The sequence below is a fragment of the Neoarius graeffei genome, chromosome 21, assembly GCF_027579695.1.
Source record: "Neoarius graeffei isolate fNeoGra1 chromosome 21, fNeoGra1.pri, whole genome shotgun sequence".
Lineage (NCBI taxonomy): Eukaryota > Metazoa > Chordata > Actinopteri > Siluriformes > Ariidae > Neoarius > Neoarius graeffei.
Window position 1 is genome coordinate 42,950,687 of NC_083589.1, and position 18,435 is coordinate 42,969,121.

The 18,435-nt window shown below is 43.0% G+C and overlaps 1 protein-coding gene across 7 annotated transcripts in view; it reads right to left on the reverse strand.

Moving 5' to 3' along the window:
* cald1a (caldesmon 1a) overlaps window positions 1-18,435 on the reverse strand; it is a 95,244-nt gene that overhangs the window by 33,935 nt on the left and 42,874 nt on the right. For 2 of the 7 annotated variants that reach the window (XR_009651006.1, XM_060903178.1), the window contains exons 1-3: window positions 16,501-16,697; window positions 15,937-16,033; window positions 3,689-3,829 (exon numbers count right to left, since the gene is read on the reverse strand). Coding sequence is in view for 6 of the 7 variants with exons in the window: in XM_060903178.1 (XP_060759161.1) it covers window positions 3,689-3,829; window positions 15,937-16,010 (215 nt within the window). In the remaining variant the exon portion in view is untranslated. Of the gene's footprint in view, window positions 1-3,688; window positions 3,830-15,936; window positions 16,034-16,500; window positions 16,698-18,435 lie in introns of those variants that run through there. The other 5 variants (XM_060903181.1, XM_060903180.1, XM_060903183.1 and 2 more) reach the window with 3 other exon arrangements.

The window sequence follows — 18,435 nt, forward strand, 5'->3', positions numbered from 1 at the left end:
GGATATTACTTTATAGTAATTTATATAATTATGTATTTATATATAATTATATATGTTATATAATATATTTATATATTAAACAAAACTAACTAAACTAACAAAAAACTAACTTTTTAGGTTAAACAGGCCCAGATGATACCGTATATGCATGTTTATGACAGGAGGGGGCGTGGTATCACGATGGTGGCTCTCCATCGTCGATGGACGATGGCATCGTCTATCGGCACAGCCCTAGTATGTTGTGTAAATCAAATGGTGTTAACCCCCCAAAAATCCATTTTAATTCCAGCTTGTAATGCAACAAAACAGGACAAAACACCAAGGGGGATGAATACTTTTGCAAGGTACTGTACGCTTAATGCTGTGGAAACTTGCATAAAATAAGTTAGTTCTTGTTATTACTTGTATTATAGTAGCTATAAAAACAGTTGTTCCCTTATACTGGGACCAGACTACACAAATTCAGCCCGAGTTTGACAGGATTTTGTCGTTGCCAACAAAATTTCCAGCATCATGAAGATGAATCGGCCTTGTAGCATGACAAAGAACAGCGATGTGGCATCTGGGATGCCCAATGACACCTTGACAAAATTGTAGCATAGAGTTTTCTGCATTTTCTTGCAGAGTTTGACAACTCCTACGATGTGTTCCTTGATGGCCATGATTGTCAATTTCTTGACCATCCCCCAGTGACATGCAAGGACGTGAATGGTTGGTTGGGATCGAACATGTAGTGCTACCAGTTTTTCGACCAAGACAGGACAATAATTTATGGCACGCTGCCTAATCGGATGTGTTGACTAACATGAAAGAAACCTTGTGTAGTCTGATCCCAACATTACCAGCCTTTCTTCCCCCCCTCTCGAAGTTTAAAAACAAAAACACTTATGCTACCAAGAATCCAGAAAATATAAAAGTCCTTCGCCATGAAGTCTCTTGAATGGTGGAAAACTTACTTTTATAAAAAGTGCTGACACTCAAGACTTCTATAACTAAAATAAATGTCTCCTTACAGAAAGCCTCAACATAAACAATTACGTTTTTCTTTGTTATACAACTATACAGTTTTGAATTTTGTTTAGGTTGGATTACATGGCACGTCAGTCTTAAGTCCCTGTGATAGAGCTGTAACTATAGAAACGATATTACAATGCATGCATTATAGAAATCTGTGATTTGACTTGCTTAGCACAATGCTGCTATAGAAAATTAAATCAACACCTTCTAGCCAATCAGAATCAAGAATTCAACAGCGCTTTTAAGTACATTCAAAGCTTGATACCAGATTAAGTTTTTCCACTTTTGTCAAGTCACCCTAAACTTCCTCCGAGGCACAGGATGCCAGCTGGGTGCATCTTTTCATACTGCAGCTCGCACAACAGAGGCAGCATAACACTCAGAGGAAAGAGCTATCCACCCACTTCCACATGCACGACCTCACAGATGCCCATGATGATTGGCTATTGTTGCTGTAACTGACAGGGCAGAAAGTGTACACCATCCCTCCTTCCCTGAGAGCATGGCCAATCTCGCTCCCTTGAACTTCTGGCCACAGATGGCTGTGGCATAATCAGGACTGCAATTAGCAATCTCTGGATAAAAGGGCAATGCTTTTCTCTTGTGCCACTCGGGAGCCTATAAAATTTTTTCAGGGGAATTAATTTAAGGGCACTGACTACTTAAATAGAAACATTTTTATTGCCAATTTTGAGGATAGTAAAAGTATTTACTAGTCAGCATAGGAAAAAGTATAGCTATCAAAGCAATATCTGTATAACTTTCATCGTTCTCCCTCTCTCTCACACACACACTCCTTCCTTCTCCTCCCTCAATGAAGTGTCTGCTGATGATCTGGATCAGGTTTGCGCTTTTCCTGCCTCCTCACCCTGGACTGGGATGCGAGGGACATGCCGTCAGTGCTATTGTAGGTTAATGTAATCTGAGTTCACCACTTGGCAAAGATTTCCCTCAGCATCAGCACGATTTCACAACACACACACAGGACACTTGCAGGCTGCTGTGATATTCTCTTGTGTGGAAAAGTATGCATGGTGTACAATACTGCAGTGTTGGTGCACGTCAGCACGACCCACTGCTTCCACCTCACCGAGCTGCTACAGGAAGTTACTCTCTCAGGACCGAGCTAAAGGACAGAGGGGATTTCTACAGAGATCATGCTGCTGTTTGTGTTCTCTTTATGAAGCTTTGAGTTTCATGTATGTATTATTAAGATGGAGTGCTAAAAACTGCAATGGCCCAGAGTCCACCTGTTTCCTGGGTCACATCCAACACACCGCTCTCTTTCTAAGGCGAGCAAGTGACCCCTAGTGCCTGCTTCATTCCACTGACTCTCCTGCTGAACTTTTCTTTCTAGACGGAGATGGAAAAATGAGGCAAAATTCATGGCTCTTGTTCCATCTACTCAACAGTAGATTACATTTAAATGCATTTATCTATCCAAATTAACTCCTATTTGGAGCAGAATCTAATTCCAGCATCTCAACTGAGAAGCTGGGAGTTAAAGAGCTTACTCAAGAGCCCTCACAGCGATTCTGTGGCAGTCTTGGGATGCAAATTCACAACCTTCTGGTCACCAAGAGGTCTTTATATAATACATCCCACATTTGCTGATTTCTCAGGAACATGATCAAAAATAAGTAAACTTCCAAATTCCTCATTCTAGTCAGAGAACAAACTGCAAAACAAATGCATTTCAAAAATACCCCGTTATTTTTTACTGAAGGTAACGTTTCAGAAACCGATCATCTGTCCTTTGATATTTAAAAAAAGGCATGGCAGGTGATTTTTGTTATGAGAACACATTCAGTTACATTTCTTAAATTCTCTTTACATCCTGACAGCAATGAATAAATCAAATGCTCCGACAATAAAAAGAAAAGCGGAAAAAAATCCATCATTTTTGGCAGTTGCAAGGCTGTAAAAAGCCTGTCTAATCATTTCATCCAGTCCGAATGATCTGCCCGCTCGTCTACCTATCGACCTGCGTACACTCTGCCCCTGCACTTCATTTTCACCAGGAAGCTAAAATGGACATTCATCCATCTTCAGTTACCACTTTCATGACCGTAATCACTTCTGCAGGAACACACCCTGGATGCAATACCAGGCCATTGCAGGGTGCCATCTCCACCCATTCACACTGAGTGGAAATTAAAGTTGCCTAAAATGGCCTTTGAGAGGGAATTATTATATTGTATTATTTTATTTTTTTAAACTTCCAAGATCACCCACTTCAAACATGTTTTAGACGGTCCCTAATGATTCAGTGCCAGTAATCCTGTGATCATTCTGAACAAAAGTATACTTGGTTCTAGTTATCAGTTTTCACTGGAGGAGTGAGAAAGTGTAAATTCAGGGGTGGATGGGTAAATAAATAAAATCCCACCTTACACAACACAGGGTTTTTAAGTTGACCATTATACAATTAAACTTCAGTTCAGTTGCTGCATTGCCTTCAGTATGTCCTTTTCGATGTGTAGCTGTGCGTTTTGTCCAATTCTTCTCTTTCCCATCTTCCTAGCCTGAGCATGGAGTCCTGAGCAACATGGCCACCGTGGGCATTTGGCCAAATGTGGTGTGAGAGTAGGTGGCGTCCACAGTATGAATAGGTGTGATGTGCTTGTGTAAATGCTGTTTGCACACGTGTGTGTGTGTGTGTAAAAAGCACCTGTGGCTATTCAGCCCCACACTCTCGGCTGGGTTAGCGACCTCCTCGCCCTCCTTGCTTCGCATACGCTCTTGGCGTGCCCGTCGTCGACGCTCACGAGCTGCCTCTTCCTCATCCTCCTCAGTCCGGCGGTAAGCCAGCCTGGACGGACACACAAAACACACACACTTTAATATAATATAGTTAGAGAAACACAGAAGGAAGCAGGGTGGAAGTCTTGGGGGCAGTAAATGTGTTTCTTACAGTCATTACTGTTATACTGCTGTCACACTCTCTCGGTGTGTGTGTGTGTGTGTGTGTGTGTGAGTGAGTGGAGTTGTACCGCAGTGTGTAGCTGTCAGTCACAGAACGGATTTAGAGCAGAGGGAGGAAGTCAGTGCTTGTATATAACTAACTTGTAAGCAAACTTTCCAATCTTTCTGCGTTTATGACTGTTCACTCTTTTCCCCTCTATTTTCCTCATGTACCGACACACCCTAAGAGCATGGTATATCTACTAGTGTCAACTGCTTTTCTTTTGCAGATTTGATTTTGTACTTTGAAAGTTTTACAAAACCACTTCAACGCCAATCTACTGACCTTCCTGTGCTGGGCGGCACGGTGGTGTAGTGGTTAGCACTGTTGCCTCACAGCAAGAAGGTTCTGGGTTCGAGCCCAGCAGCCAACAGGGGCCTTTCTGTGTGGAGTTTGCATGTTCTCCCCATGTTTGCATGAGTTTCCTCTGGGTGCTCCGGTTTTCCCCACAGTCCAAAGAAATGCAGGTTAGGCTAACATGGGGCAGCCGGCTGAGATGCCCTTGAGCAAGGCACCTAACCCCCAACTGCTCTCGGGGTGTGTGAGAGACCACTTCAGATGGGTTAAAGACAGAGGAATTTCACAAAATGTACATGTGATGAATAAAGTTGTTGGTCTTGTACTCTGAAAACAGCATAATGTACTGCCTTTGTTGTAGCCAGGAACTCCTATGATTGAAGACAGCCTTCTGTTAACGCCCAAGGAAGACCGGCGGGAGAGTGACATTAGATAACTTGGCTCTGTAGACCTCCCTTGTCCCTTTACTTTCTGTCTTCAGAGTTGTTTGCCATGTCTACCATGACTATCTGCATTGCGCAGAGTATGTGGAAGAGATAATGCAGTCCAGACTCAGAGGTTGTATCCCGAGGCCAAGTTCCTTTTCCTATGACCGCAATAACATCTTTGAGCTCTCTGCAACAGCACTGCATTTATCAGTAGCTAAAACATGTTTAGAAGTCGGGGTGGATTTGGGGGGGCACACACTAGCCCTGTTTGCACTTTTCATCTAGTGTGTGTGTGTGTGTGTGTGTGTGTGTGTGTATTGACTACTACGTACTACACATGGAACACATCTAGTGAATGAGGTATTGTTTAAAGAAAATACACCAACTTTTTTAAACTATCACCATCTAATGCATCTGTAGTGTACACTGTTTACTATAGACAACCCTTTTGAATTTTTATAAAGTCTCAGGGCAGTCATTTCCACCAATAAATGTTTATTGGAAAAAATAAACCCACTTCAGTTAAAAAAAAAAAAAGTGCTAGCAAATTAAACTCAAAATATCTAAAATCATCCATGGATTACTTTTTAGTGGGCAGTAGTTTCAAATATACTTTTCCATTTCAACGCCAATCTTCACAAGAAAAATGAGAGTTATTTTTCATGTCTGGCTCATCCTAAGGGGGGGGGGATCTATCCTGAACAACTTGCATACTCATCTTTATAAATGACATGGTGTACAATGGCATTCAAGATTGATTTGGAAATTCTGAGATGACTAAGTTTACAAGTTTTTCAACATGTTGGTTTATTATCCATGGAAACACACACACACACACACACACACACACACACACACACACACAACGTTTTAGTGAGGTTTAAGGCCAATTTATGCTGACAACCCAGTCCTCGCAGATAGCGTCGCAGACAGTGTCTGCGTAGGCCCCCCACCTTCGCAGACGCTCTGCGCGCACCTCCCAAAAATTGTGACCACCGCAGAAGCCTCGCAGACAAGAGGGCTCTGATTGGTCCACTCTACAGCCGCTGTACACGCACTTCCGCTTCCCTACTTTCCCGGTTTGTTTTGTTTTCACGACCGGCATTTTTAAAAACACGAGCGAAGATGGAGCAGCATGAAGAGCGGTTGATTGAGGAAGTACGCACATCTATACGACTCCAGTTCTAGTCATTATTAAAAAAAAAAAAAAAAAGTTCTAGTCATAAGTAACCGGAGGATAAACACTCCACTAACCACACCCACCAACTACTCCTAGCGACTTCGCGCCCCCTTGCGTTGTGCCGGTGAATAACATCGTGCATGCCTACTCCCCGCTCAACGATAAATTACAACTGTCTGCGAAAAGCTATCTGCGAAAGCCTTGTCGCAAGAGCATGCAGAGGCCTTTAGCCTTCGCTTCCCTCTACCTACAGACAGCAATGCAGCAGCACTTTAGTCTTTAAGCCTGCCCAGCTGTCTCACCCATACACTCTGCTCAAACATTCACACTAATACTTCCATCAATGCCATTGGCTCGCCATCTTGCACACTGCTAATTAGCAGAGCCTGATCTCTGCCATAACTCTGCAGAACCGTCATGCATAACTGCACTGTATTCCTGGAGCTAATGCAATATGGTCAATGTTTGCCGTCTCAACTACTCGAGTGAGGAAAAGATGCTCTTGCCCTTTTGTAGCTGTTACCAGCAAAATCGGACCAGTGTCATGCGTTTCAGATCTTTACATTTTTTCCTCAGGACATCAATGCAGCAGATATCCACCAATTTCTTATAGGAATAACAAAAATTCAACATCAACCAACAAATTAGCAGCACAGTCACTAAGCACATCAAATAATCCATCCATCCATAATGGTCGGGGGGGAAGGAAGCTGGAACCAATCCCAGCTGACTTTGGGTGAGAGGCAGGATAGACTGGCAACCCACTCAGGGTGCATCACAGGGCTAACACAGAGACAAACAACCATTCACACCTTGGGGCAGTTTAGGAGTAGCCAGTTGGCGTAATCTGCACGTCTGAACTGTGAGAGGGAACCGGAGGACCCGGATAAAGCCCAGGCAGGCACGGGGAGAACATGCAAACCCCACACAGAAAGGCCCCCCTATTGGCTGCGAGGTTCAAACCCAGAACATTCTTTGTGAGACAATGGTGCTAACCACTGCGACAAATCATTCAATATAAACAGGTTTAATGAGCTTCAGGGTATTATTACAAAATCCTAATATTGTGTAAGAGCTGTAGTTTTGAATGTGTAATGCTGTGGCATATTTTAAACTGTCAACTGCCCCAAGACTTCCAACATACGAGTAAACGATTCTATTATCAGTGTTAAAATTCATGTCCACGTTAAATCAAACTGGGGGAAAAAAAATGCTCAAGTTTTCCTTTAAGAGCCACTGTGGTGAACGCTGGGCAGTCTGAGCCTTGCTTTAGCGATTTTTATAAAATCTCTGAAGAGGGAAATGGCTGTAGAGTGGGAGATGGCGGTGATATGAAGGCACAGGCAGAGAGAAGGCTACAACCAAATAGCCGACATATTAGCATTCCCAAATATTTTCCTTGTGTTCAAACATCTCAGAAATGTCCGAGAAAAACAGTTTGGGAAAGGCCACTGCGAGTGGGGTTTGACATAGCAATAACAAGGTCTGAGAGAGAGAGAGAGAGAGAGAGAGAGAGATCTGCCAAAAGCCTGCCCTATTCCCACACTTGTCCCACTTTATCCTCTTCTCCCACTGCACTCACAGACACTCTGCTCATCTGGTATATTCCTTTTCTCCTTCCCTACAGTCCCAGAGACGCGTGTTAAACTTCTCAACGTTAAGGTGGTCTGAAATGATCAGGCTTCTGTCATTTACAAGCTTATAAAAGCAATCCAGTGTTACGAGAGAGACTGTTCCTGCATCCTTCATTCTAGTGTCTGCTGGTGTCCTTCTCCCTTGTTTCTCTCTACCTTCGTTTGTCTAATACACACAAGCTTTAGTGGTGCAGGGAGAGTAGTCGTTATGGAACGGCCCATTCGCTGAGGATGGGTGTTATTTCCTGAGCTCTTCCTGGCCTCTCATGGGAAAACAGAGCAGATGTGTGGGATCGAAATGCCTGCTGCGTAGAAGACAAAACTCTCAGAGACGAGCCAAACAGTCCTCAGACATTAAAGGTTTAAAGCAGTCAAAGGCACATAAATGAAACATGCTCTTCTCTGGTCATAATGCTCTAATGTTCTATTAGAGCAGTAAGCAACAGACAAAACATTTCACACAGTGTATGCATGCAGAGTGTCGCTGACCTGACAATGCATTGGAACTGCATGCTCCGGCTCGGGAAAGGCCACGACAGTCACAGAGGGAGAAATGTCTGTATACGAGAGTGAGAAAGGGGGAAAGGCAGCCCTAGGTCATGGAATCTGCATAACCTCTGACCTGCACCAATATTACCCCTCTCAAAGCAGCCCAATTCTCAGAGGCTCTCGGCACACTACAGGCTGTGGTTGTAATAGCAGATCTAAACGTTAGCGGTTCATATCATTGCCTACAGAGTTCAGTGGCTGCTGATCGACACGACAGCAGATACAGCTGTGCATGAGCACATAGCTGTTATACTCCTGGTTCTCGCATGCCCCTTTTCCACCAAATCAGTTCCAGGGCTGGTTCGGGGCTAGTGCCTAGCTTGGAACCGGGTTTTCTGTTTCCACTGACAAAGAACTGGCTCTGGGGCCAGAAAAACCGGTTCCAGGCTTGCACCAACTCTGCTGGGCCAGAGGAAAGCTTACGTCAGCAAGGGGGCGGAGTTGTTAAGACTGACAACAATAAGACCGTGAAAGATCGCCATTTTTAAGCGACGAGAAGCCGCAGCTGTACAAACGCGAAGTCATCCATTATTATTATTGTTGTTGCTGCTGCTTCTTCCGTGTTGTTTTTGCTTCAATATTCGTGGCAAGGTTTATGCAAACGTAGCGACATAACTGACATATACAGCGATGTAACTGATGTATACAGCGACGTAACTGATGTATACAGCGATGTAATGACGCGTCCTCTCTTAGCACCGCGAGCGATGGAAAAGCAAGCTGGTTCTCAGCCGGCTCGCAAGCTGAACGAGTTGTGAACCAGCACCAGCTCCGAACCAGCCCTGGAACTGATTTGGTGGAAAAGGGGTAAAAGTGGTTCCAGAGTTCTGTGACCGACGGCTAGCAATCTATGATTTAATGACATGATGACTTGGAGCTCATCACTACCATCAAGTTATTCTAGTTATGCATTTACCTTGAACAACTTGCACATTAATCTTTAAATAGCATTTAAGATTTATCATAAAATTAATGATTTTCATATAGGCTTCTTTCAATGATACGTTGGTCTAATTTCAGTTTCTTACACTACCCACAATGCAGTTTGACTACCAGCTGATAAAGAAGTCACTGGGATTTCTCTCTTGCTTCATCTAACTAAAGGTAATGATGCAGCAGTGCTTTAGTCCTTTCCAGCTCACTCTCACCTCCTCAGTTCTACACTCTACTCAAACAGATCAGCTTCCGACGCATCAACCTTCATGCTAAAACTAGCATCAACGCTATCTTGCAGATTTCTGTTCAAGTGCCATAACTTGTACTGTCATATACAGCTGCATTGCAGTTCTGAAGTTTGAGTACAACATTTGCTGTCTCCAGTACCACATCACCGAAATCGCATTAAGATGAACATCATTAGAAAATGGTGAGTGGGGGAAGAAAAAAAAAAAAAACAAAAACAAAAAACCTCTTGCTCGTGTTTAGGCGCCAACAGTTAAAACCTGAGAAATATTCCTCATGTCTGAGCTTGCTGAAATTCTTCTCATATTAAAACAGTAATGTTTAATATTTACATTAGGAATGTCCCACTATGGGGGCGGCACAGTGGTGTAGTGGTTAGCGCTGTCGCCTCACAGCAAGAAGGTCCAGGTTCGAGCCCCGTGAGGGCCTTTCTGTGCGGAGTTTGCATGTTCTCCCTGTGTCCGCGTGGGTTTCCTCCGGGTGCTTCGGTTTCCCCCACAGTCCAAAAGACATGCAGGTTAGGTTAACTGGTGACTAAATTGACCGTAGGTGTGAATGGTTGTCTGTGTGTCAGCCCTGTGATGACCTGGCGACTTGTCCAGGGTGTACCCCGCCTTTCGCCCGTAGTCACAGGGGTGATAGCGTTCCGGCGCACCGTGGCTGGGGGGAAAAAAAAAAAAAAAAATCTAGTTCGCCCATTGTCCTGTGTCATTCTGAGATGCGCAGATAGACAGTAAAGGGAATTCCGAATTCCCTTTACTGTCTATCTGCGCATCTCAGAATGACACAGGACAATGGGCGAACTAGATTTTTTTTTTTTCCCCAGCCACGGTACGCCGGAAATCCGGCGCGGCGCCGGAACGCTATCACCCCTGTAGTCAGCTGGGATAGGCTCCAGCTTGCCTGCGACCCTGTAGAACAGGATAAAGCGGCTGGAGATAATGAGATGAGATGTCCCACTATGGCGTCTTCTCATGAGAATAACAAAAATCTAGCACCAGCCAATGGATAAGCACCAGAATCTTTAAAAGCATATCACAAATATTTCAATAAAAGCATATTTAAATGTGTTTCAGGGTAGGTTATAGCGGCTAACCTGGATTTAGCCATTGTGTCAAAAACACAATAGTTTTATTCATTAGTTTAATCATTTGGTTATTCTTACTGTTAAGCCCCTTTAGACACACAAAACTCGTTATTGTATGATACGGGATAGAGAAGTTCCTCATTCCCACTCAGTCTCCCATAATGGAAAAGTAAATGATCTCATACATTCCCACCTGACTATTTAACAGAATGCTACAGAGCGCGAACCTCTGCGAAACATGTAAAATATGCAAGACTGGACAGGACGTATAATTCACGAGGTAGCAAGTCCATCACTGTGAAAAACCCAAGCAGAGACATTAGCTAGTTAGCAACATGGCATGAGTCGAGCTGCATCATGTCTCTGAACATTCATTCTGTTCAAGCAAAGGCTATTTATAATATATGTTTGCTTATATCTGCTGAGGTTTTCTTTGCTTGTTGTTTTGAGTTTGCTGCCAATTGCTTTACACTGGGGCAGTAGGACTAATTCCATCACGATATTACTACATTTACATCACTGCTAGCAACATCATGACTGCTCACAACACGTAAACCTGATGGTTCCAATACCCACTGGAGCCATGGCAAAAGTTTAACCTAAATTTTACTAATGTCACCAGGAAATAGATTAACATTTCGACTTGGTCATTTTACTCCCGTTCCCACACGACACCAATACAGCAGAAAATATAGGGTTTTTGGCGAGTGTAAAAATGGGGCATTAGTTTTTATTTAACATATAATTTGTATCAATTTTAGCCACTTAAAACTAAACTTAAAACCATTTTAGTCAATGAAAACTAAGTCAATTTTGCCTCCCCCCCAAAAAAAATAAAAATTTATATTTATGTGCAAAGAGGAAACAATTTAATACATATGCATTTAATAGGACTACCAAGTACGAAAATTTACTACGTTACATAAACTATCAAACTGCCATTTTAACTTGTTTCTTTGTTCATGAAAACAATTAGACAGAGATTGAGAACGGGAGAATTACACTACGTTCACACTGCAAGGCTTAATGCTCAATTCCGATTTTTTTGTGAAATCCGATTTTTTTTGTGAGGTCGTTCACATTAACAAATATATGCGACTTGTATGTGATCCTCAGTATGAACGAAAAGCGACCTAAAAGTGTTCCGCATGCGCATTGCAGGATACGACGATGTCACACGCAGTGAGCATGGCCAGTGTTTATGGAAGTAACCTAAAGTTTCCTGTGTATGACAGTAGCCAGCATGGAGTACCTGGCGATGATGCAGTTGTTGTTGCGAGGGAGCCAGAACATGCACAATAGCCTGATGTTAAGGAGGAGGTTGAGAAGGAAGAGGGCAAGGGTTTTGGCTCAGGCGTTCTGCGGGGTAGTGATTGCAACCTCCGTTCAAAGGAACGTGTGGGTGCGGAGTCGCATTGATGTCATGCGCCATGCTGTAACTTTTTTTTGAGAGACCCGCCGCCTACTTCAGCGCAGAATAGTGACATTTGTGGCTTGTTGATGACGTGCAAGTCGGATGAATGCGACCTGGCGGTTCAGACTGAAGTCGCATATGAAAAGATCGGATAGGAATCGGAATTAGGACCACATATCCAAACGGCCTGGGTCGGATTTGAAAAAAAATCGGATCTGTGTCGTTCATAGTGTCAATAAAAGATTGGATACAGGTCACATATGGGCGAAAAAAAAAAAATCGGATTTGAGTCACTTCAGCCTGCAGTGTGAACGTAGTGTTAAGTTATTGTTGCATCATCATAACAGGTCAACAATTAATTTTTCACTGTTTCCCCCCCCAAACTAAATTGACCCTGGTTTATTATGGATGGTCACTCAAATGTATCTTACAAGAAAGTTGTTAATTTACCAATATAAGAAGAAACCTTTGTCACATGTACACTTCAAGCACAGTGAAATTCATCCTCTGCATTTAACCCATCTGAAGCAGTGAACACACGCGCACACCCAGAGCAATGGGCAGCCACACTAGAGTGCCCGGGGAGCAGTCAGGGGTCAGGTACCTTGCTCAAGGGCACTTCAGCCCAAGGCCGCCCCACGTTAACCTAACTGCATGTCTTTGGACTGCGGGGGAAAACGGAGCACCCGGAGGAATCCCACACAGACACGGGAACATGCAAACTCCACACAGAAAGGCCCTCGCTGGCCACTGGGTTCGAACCCAGAACCTTCTTGCTGTAAGGTGACAGTGCTAACCACTACACCACCGTGCCGCCCTAAGCTTAATAACTTCAAACCAAATATAAATAATTTAAAAAAAAAAAAAAAAAAGTCTTTAATTTGATCAAGCTCCAGTTTTATTAAATCTCGGAGAGCTGTTAATACGATACAAAAGGTCTTCAAAATCTGTACAGCAAAATTACACATCAGAGCTCTTGCTCTCTCGCTCGCATTCACAGATGCTAGTGGAACAAGTTATGATGAAAAGCTATGATAAACAGTTAGGTAGTTATCTGAAAATGTAAGTGATATGAAAAAAGTATGTAATGAATGAAAAAGTAATAACCATATAGGGCTACTTTCTGCTCACTATGACTGATGTTAGACAGAGCCCCGAGTCTCCCTCTTGCGCTTTCTGAAATAGACAGAATTTTGGCCATCTCCAATGGAGGAGTGAAATGGCACATGTCAAAACCGTCATCGCCTGACCATGTTCCAGCTGGACTCCAATGCCAAGGTTCTCCCATGTGCACAGAGCTTATCATTCCCTTTCGCCAGCGCCTCTGCAACATCTGCCCTCCTGCTGTTACAGACTCCCAGACACTTCCACCGAGATGTAACACGAGTGGACTTCTACTCTCCTCCAGCCAACACTAGTAATGTTGAACAAGTTGGCCAGATGACAAAACATTATGTGGACTGAAAAAAGAAAAACATTTGGCTATGACTTTGGCTCTTGCGCTGCATATTCTGGTGATGGTTGAATGGATGGGGCTAACGAGATGACGTGTGGTTTAGACTATGCTGATTCGTTGTTTGATTACAAGGAAAAAAAAATTATATAGAAAGTGTATTTGCACAACAGAAAACAATATTGTTTGATTGTATCTTTTGTCTCAAGACAGTTGAGAACTGAAAATGACGATCAATCTGGAACCACTCCACAGAATAACACAAACAGTTCTAGTCATTCTAAACTTTCAGAAAGTTTTGCAAACTTGGAAAGGAAATTCAGCCCTTTCCTAGACAACATATAGCGCGCGCACACAAAAAAAGTATTAGTTTTATGCTCCGACAGCCAAATATAATAGCGACAAATTTAAGCACTATTCACTTTCATCAAACACCGGCCTCGGATTATGGAAACACCGAGGATATAATGTATCTTAAACCAAACAGTGAAAACCTAACTTTGCTGCATGGTACATACTGAACAGGAACTTCACTTGCAAACCTAACAATGCACACAATTGACCAAGGTCCAGTATTCTGCCAATGATAACAAGGGTGTTAGCTACTGAAAAGAATATGCAGCACTTACAGCAACGAATATGCTGGGAATAGCAGTGAGCGAGGTCTGCTCATTCATTACCCATGATGCTTTGTGACTGGAGAATAAATCATTCCTTAGCAGCTGCACACTGTTTGTGGAGTACTTTTAAAAAAAAAAAAAAGGCAGCAGCATTTGACAAACGCTGATGCAAAAATCGCTGTTTGACTTTCTGCCATCAGTGTTTATGGGAGTGTCTTTTTTTTGCCTTAAATGGGCACGAGCCTCAAGCAAGCTGGATTTCAGAGCACAAAGCGCAGCTATCACATGGCCATCAGCACCATCTAAAAGCCTGTCAGGAAAGAGCTGAGAGCAGGAGCAAACACAGCTGTCATCAGCTCAAGAACACAATCCGATGCAATATTTGACTCCCAAACTGAGTGACGCTGGAAAGCTGCCTCTGATTAATCTCTTGCTAATCAAATCAAATGTGCAGTGAACGTGTCTGTAAGAAGTTAACGGTTTAAAAAAGAAAGAAAAAAAAAAAAAAACAATAAATCCTCACACACATTACAGGTGGGCTTTCAAACCACCCATTTCATAACATTTGTACCATGACAGTCAGTCAGTTATGTAGTTAACCATGATGAAGTAAAGTCAAAGCTTGAACTCTGACTCACACGACTAACAAAAGTAGTGAGTTGACTCAGTCTGACGTCCACTCGACTCACTGTCTACTTCTGGGATAGGAGGACTAGTTCCCCCCCAATGACTGATTAACGTTGGTCATAAGGCTGTACGTGAAACACACTACATTCTGACGTGGGGTATTCTGCTCCAACTCTTCCTGCTAAAGCTGATTGACAAGTGGGCTTACCATGGAATAAAGACTTGCCAAATAACCTACATAAAATAAATCCAGGTAGAAAAGACATTTTAAAATGATATAGAAGCCATGGTCTAATGGTTAGAAAAGCAGCTTTGGGACCAAAAGGTTGCTTTTTTGATTCCCTGGAAGCCCTTGAGCAAGGCGCCTAACCCTCAACTGCTCCCCAGGCTGCTCTGGGTATGTTGTATGTCGCTCTGGATAAGAGCGTCTGCTCAATGCCGGTAATGTAATGTGGAAGATTTTTTTTTTTGGGGGGGGGGGGGGTTTGGATTTTGAATGGCCGACAATCTGAAAGACTAAAAAGAAAAGAAAACACCAACCAAGTGTGATAAGTAAGTTTATCAAAATAACTTTGATCCTATGACCCATGAAATCGGCACTGAAGAAAAGCAGAAGTATTGGGGCGTTTACTCATCTTTTAAGAATGGGCTGGGTCGAAAAAGGCCACCAGATGTACAGTAAACTCAGCTGAGCGAGAAGAGAGGAGGAAAAAGAAGCTACATCTTTGTACATCTGTCCACTGACCCACCCAGTGAAAGAAGTCGTGTAAAGTTAACATGAAACACAGATGGTTAAAATAGCATCATAAACAAATTAAATTGGAAAGTTTAATGCCTCGGAACTGTACGGTTATTTATGACACTTCAGCTCTTTTAAAATCTTGAGGTGCAAGTTTTAAACGTAAAAAAGTATCAACTTTGCACTCAAGCAATATTTCAATGCAAAGCTTCTTGCATACAGTATATTCATGTATGGTATGTAACACGAAAATCTCTGAGGGAAAAAACCCTTGATATTTCCTCAGTTAACTTCACACAGGCTGTTGTGCTTCTGACTTCAAGTACAAAAAAAAAAAAAAAAAAAAAAACACGTCATTTACGACCACCATATTAGTCAGATTATCTTTTATAGATATCATATTGTTAAAAGCAGCTTAAAATAACTAATCATGCATCAGTAGCCTGAGCCACTTACTTTCCCCTGAGAGTGAGTCAAACCCACACAATACCTGCTCACTGATTTCCCACAATTCTCACGTTGCACTCAGAAATAAAGCTACCAAACTGTACTTTTCCTTGTCCCTGGGGTGGTACCATCTACCATCAAACCTTTGATACCTTTAAAGCTTCGCTCAATGTTTTTTTTAAAAATAGCAACACGTGCACTTTTCCAGGTACAAAACATGTATCCACCAAATTTAAAAAAAGGTTGTTCGGTACCGTGAGCGTTCACTATAAAAAGATGGAGGAGAAGCGACGTTACCTTTCTGCTTCCAGCCGCATCTCCTCTCTTTTCTGTCTCCTCTGCTCCCTGCGCCACTCAAAGTCGTCATCCATGGTTCAGTCCTGGAGGTGTGGCCCTGTTAAAAGAAAGGGGGGGGAAAAAAAAAAAAAAAGAATCCAGTCTGTCAGCTTTACTCCTTACTGTAGATAATAGCATACACACAAACAAGCTCAATTATCTTGAAACCACATATTATGGCATTTAGGTGAATTTCTACACTGCACCTCTACCTCACGGTAACCACATTTACTTAACCCTTTTCACAAAAGTTCTAACGCGCAAGACATTTCCAGCCTCTTTGCCATTTCCTGGCTTAACCACAAATGGAAAATGGTGATGCCAAAAAAACCGGGACAGAGAAAGCAAAAGCGCGAGAGAGAGAGGAAAGCGGATAAAGGAGAGGATGTAAGCGCAGGATGTTCACGCTCAAAGAATCTATACACACACACACACACACACACACACACGGCTGGTGAGTAGAGGGAAAACTAGACCACCCAGAAGCTTCAGGAGCTACAACAGTGTGTGCAGAAGCCAGCATACCTTACTACAATAACGAAAAGCCCTGGAGGAGACGACTTCTGTGCTCTCACACCATTCCAGCCTTCCAGTCGCTCTCTCCCCGTTTCTGTCTCAGCACCACTTCCAACACAAAGAGCTTCTCTCGTTCAATGTAGCTACCAGAAAAGGCAAAAGCCATCCTCTTCCGTTCCCCTCTTGTTCACCCTCCCTCTCCGTCTCTCGTTCTCCCTCTCCCTCTTCATCCCTCCCTCTCCAGGGCAGACAGCACGGGCCTCTTTCTAACCCTCCCTTCCTTCTTTCTTTTTCTTCCTCCCGTTCTCTAATTCTCCCTTCCACTCCTCCCTTCCTCTCCCTCTTGTTTCCTTCTCTCTTTATGCCACTACTACCTTCCAACCTGCCCCCCCCTCCCCTCGCTTTCTCTCTCTCTCTCTCACTGTCGTCCTCTATAAATTTATCTATCAAGCTGTCCCTGGTTAGCCAGCCTCAGCCTGGATGCTATGGGTTTTTAAAAAGCAAACTCTTGCTGTGGGTTTCCTGTTCAGCACTGGAGGCCTGTCTGGACTGTTCTCCATTTTGTTTTGACTCCGATGGAATGTGTGTGAAAGAGAGAGAGAGGGTAATGAACTTCATATCACCCTAAATCTTTGATGTAGTGCAGAAATTTTTTTTTTTTAATTTATTTGCAGCATGACATGACTGACTCTCATATGTGGGCCCATATGGTCATGTTCATGTAAACACGACTTCCCTCATCCTATAAAACCATCACATCTCGTAAAGATCTTAAATCAGCACTAGAACTGACACTGCGCAACACATTTCATTAATAAGTTTTTACATGGTTCAGTGACTGAGGTTTATTTGAGTGTGCTGACGCATTTGCACATCTTGGTTTATATTTGTGGTGTGTTCTCTGCATGGGGCAGGCGAGTGTCTGTGTCTGAGGCCCTGTCTTCTTTGAGCCCGAACATTCCTTTCTTAGCCTACAAGCTGAAGCAAAAACATGCAGAAATAGAAGAGGCCCTTGCTCCAGAGGACCACCCGTACGCAGCTACGAGCAAGCACACAGCAGGATAATGGAAGGGCCCCGTTTCGCTCGCTGTCCCCAGATCACGTCCATCCCTCAGCTTCAGAATTGGTCTCTTGCTGCTGGGAGCCTCCTCTTCTCCTCCAGAGGGTGAGGATCAGACCGGCCATAATGACACATTTCTCCAGCAAATTACTACCTCTCTCTCATAGCCCGTGTTTAGCCCCTTCACTGCATGACCCGTGGCAATGCTGTTAAGAACAAGAGTTCATATTTGTCTGGCATTCTAACTTGCAATTCTACACATTAGCTAAACCTGTACAAAACTGTATTTAACATCTGTGCTGCGCAGCGTAGATGATAAACTGCACAGCACGCTGAGGGAGTGAGAAACAGTTGAGCATTGTCTGCAAGCTGGAAAGCAGTTGTAGCCCAGACAGGAGTAAACTGATGGCTGTTTTAAGCCATGCTTATACATAGCACTTCCTGTTCTGTGTCACATACAATGAGTCCACATTGAAAATTCTGGCCATGTGTCCAAAATCGTTCACTATACAGTGGACTGTATAGTGAGTGAGTTCGCCATTTTGTAGTGCTGTCCGAATATATAGTGAGAATTATTACACCCTATATAGTAGACTCGTAGTATCTCACAATACACTGTGAAAAAGTAGCGTACAACCAGTGGTCACTAACCAAGCAATATATTTTTATATTGTACATTAATAATTTATGTAATGTATCATGTATAATGAAATGCATTTTATTTGCCGATGATACAAACATCTTTTGCGCCGGGGACAATGCACAGCAGCTTATGGAAACCATCACAACCAAAATGAATAAATTAAAAAGGTGGTTTAACGTAAACAAATTGTCATTGAATTTGAGTAAAACAAAGATTATGTTATTTGGAAAATATAAGTCGA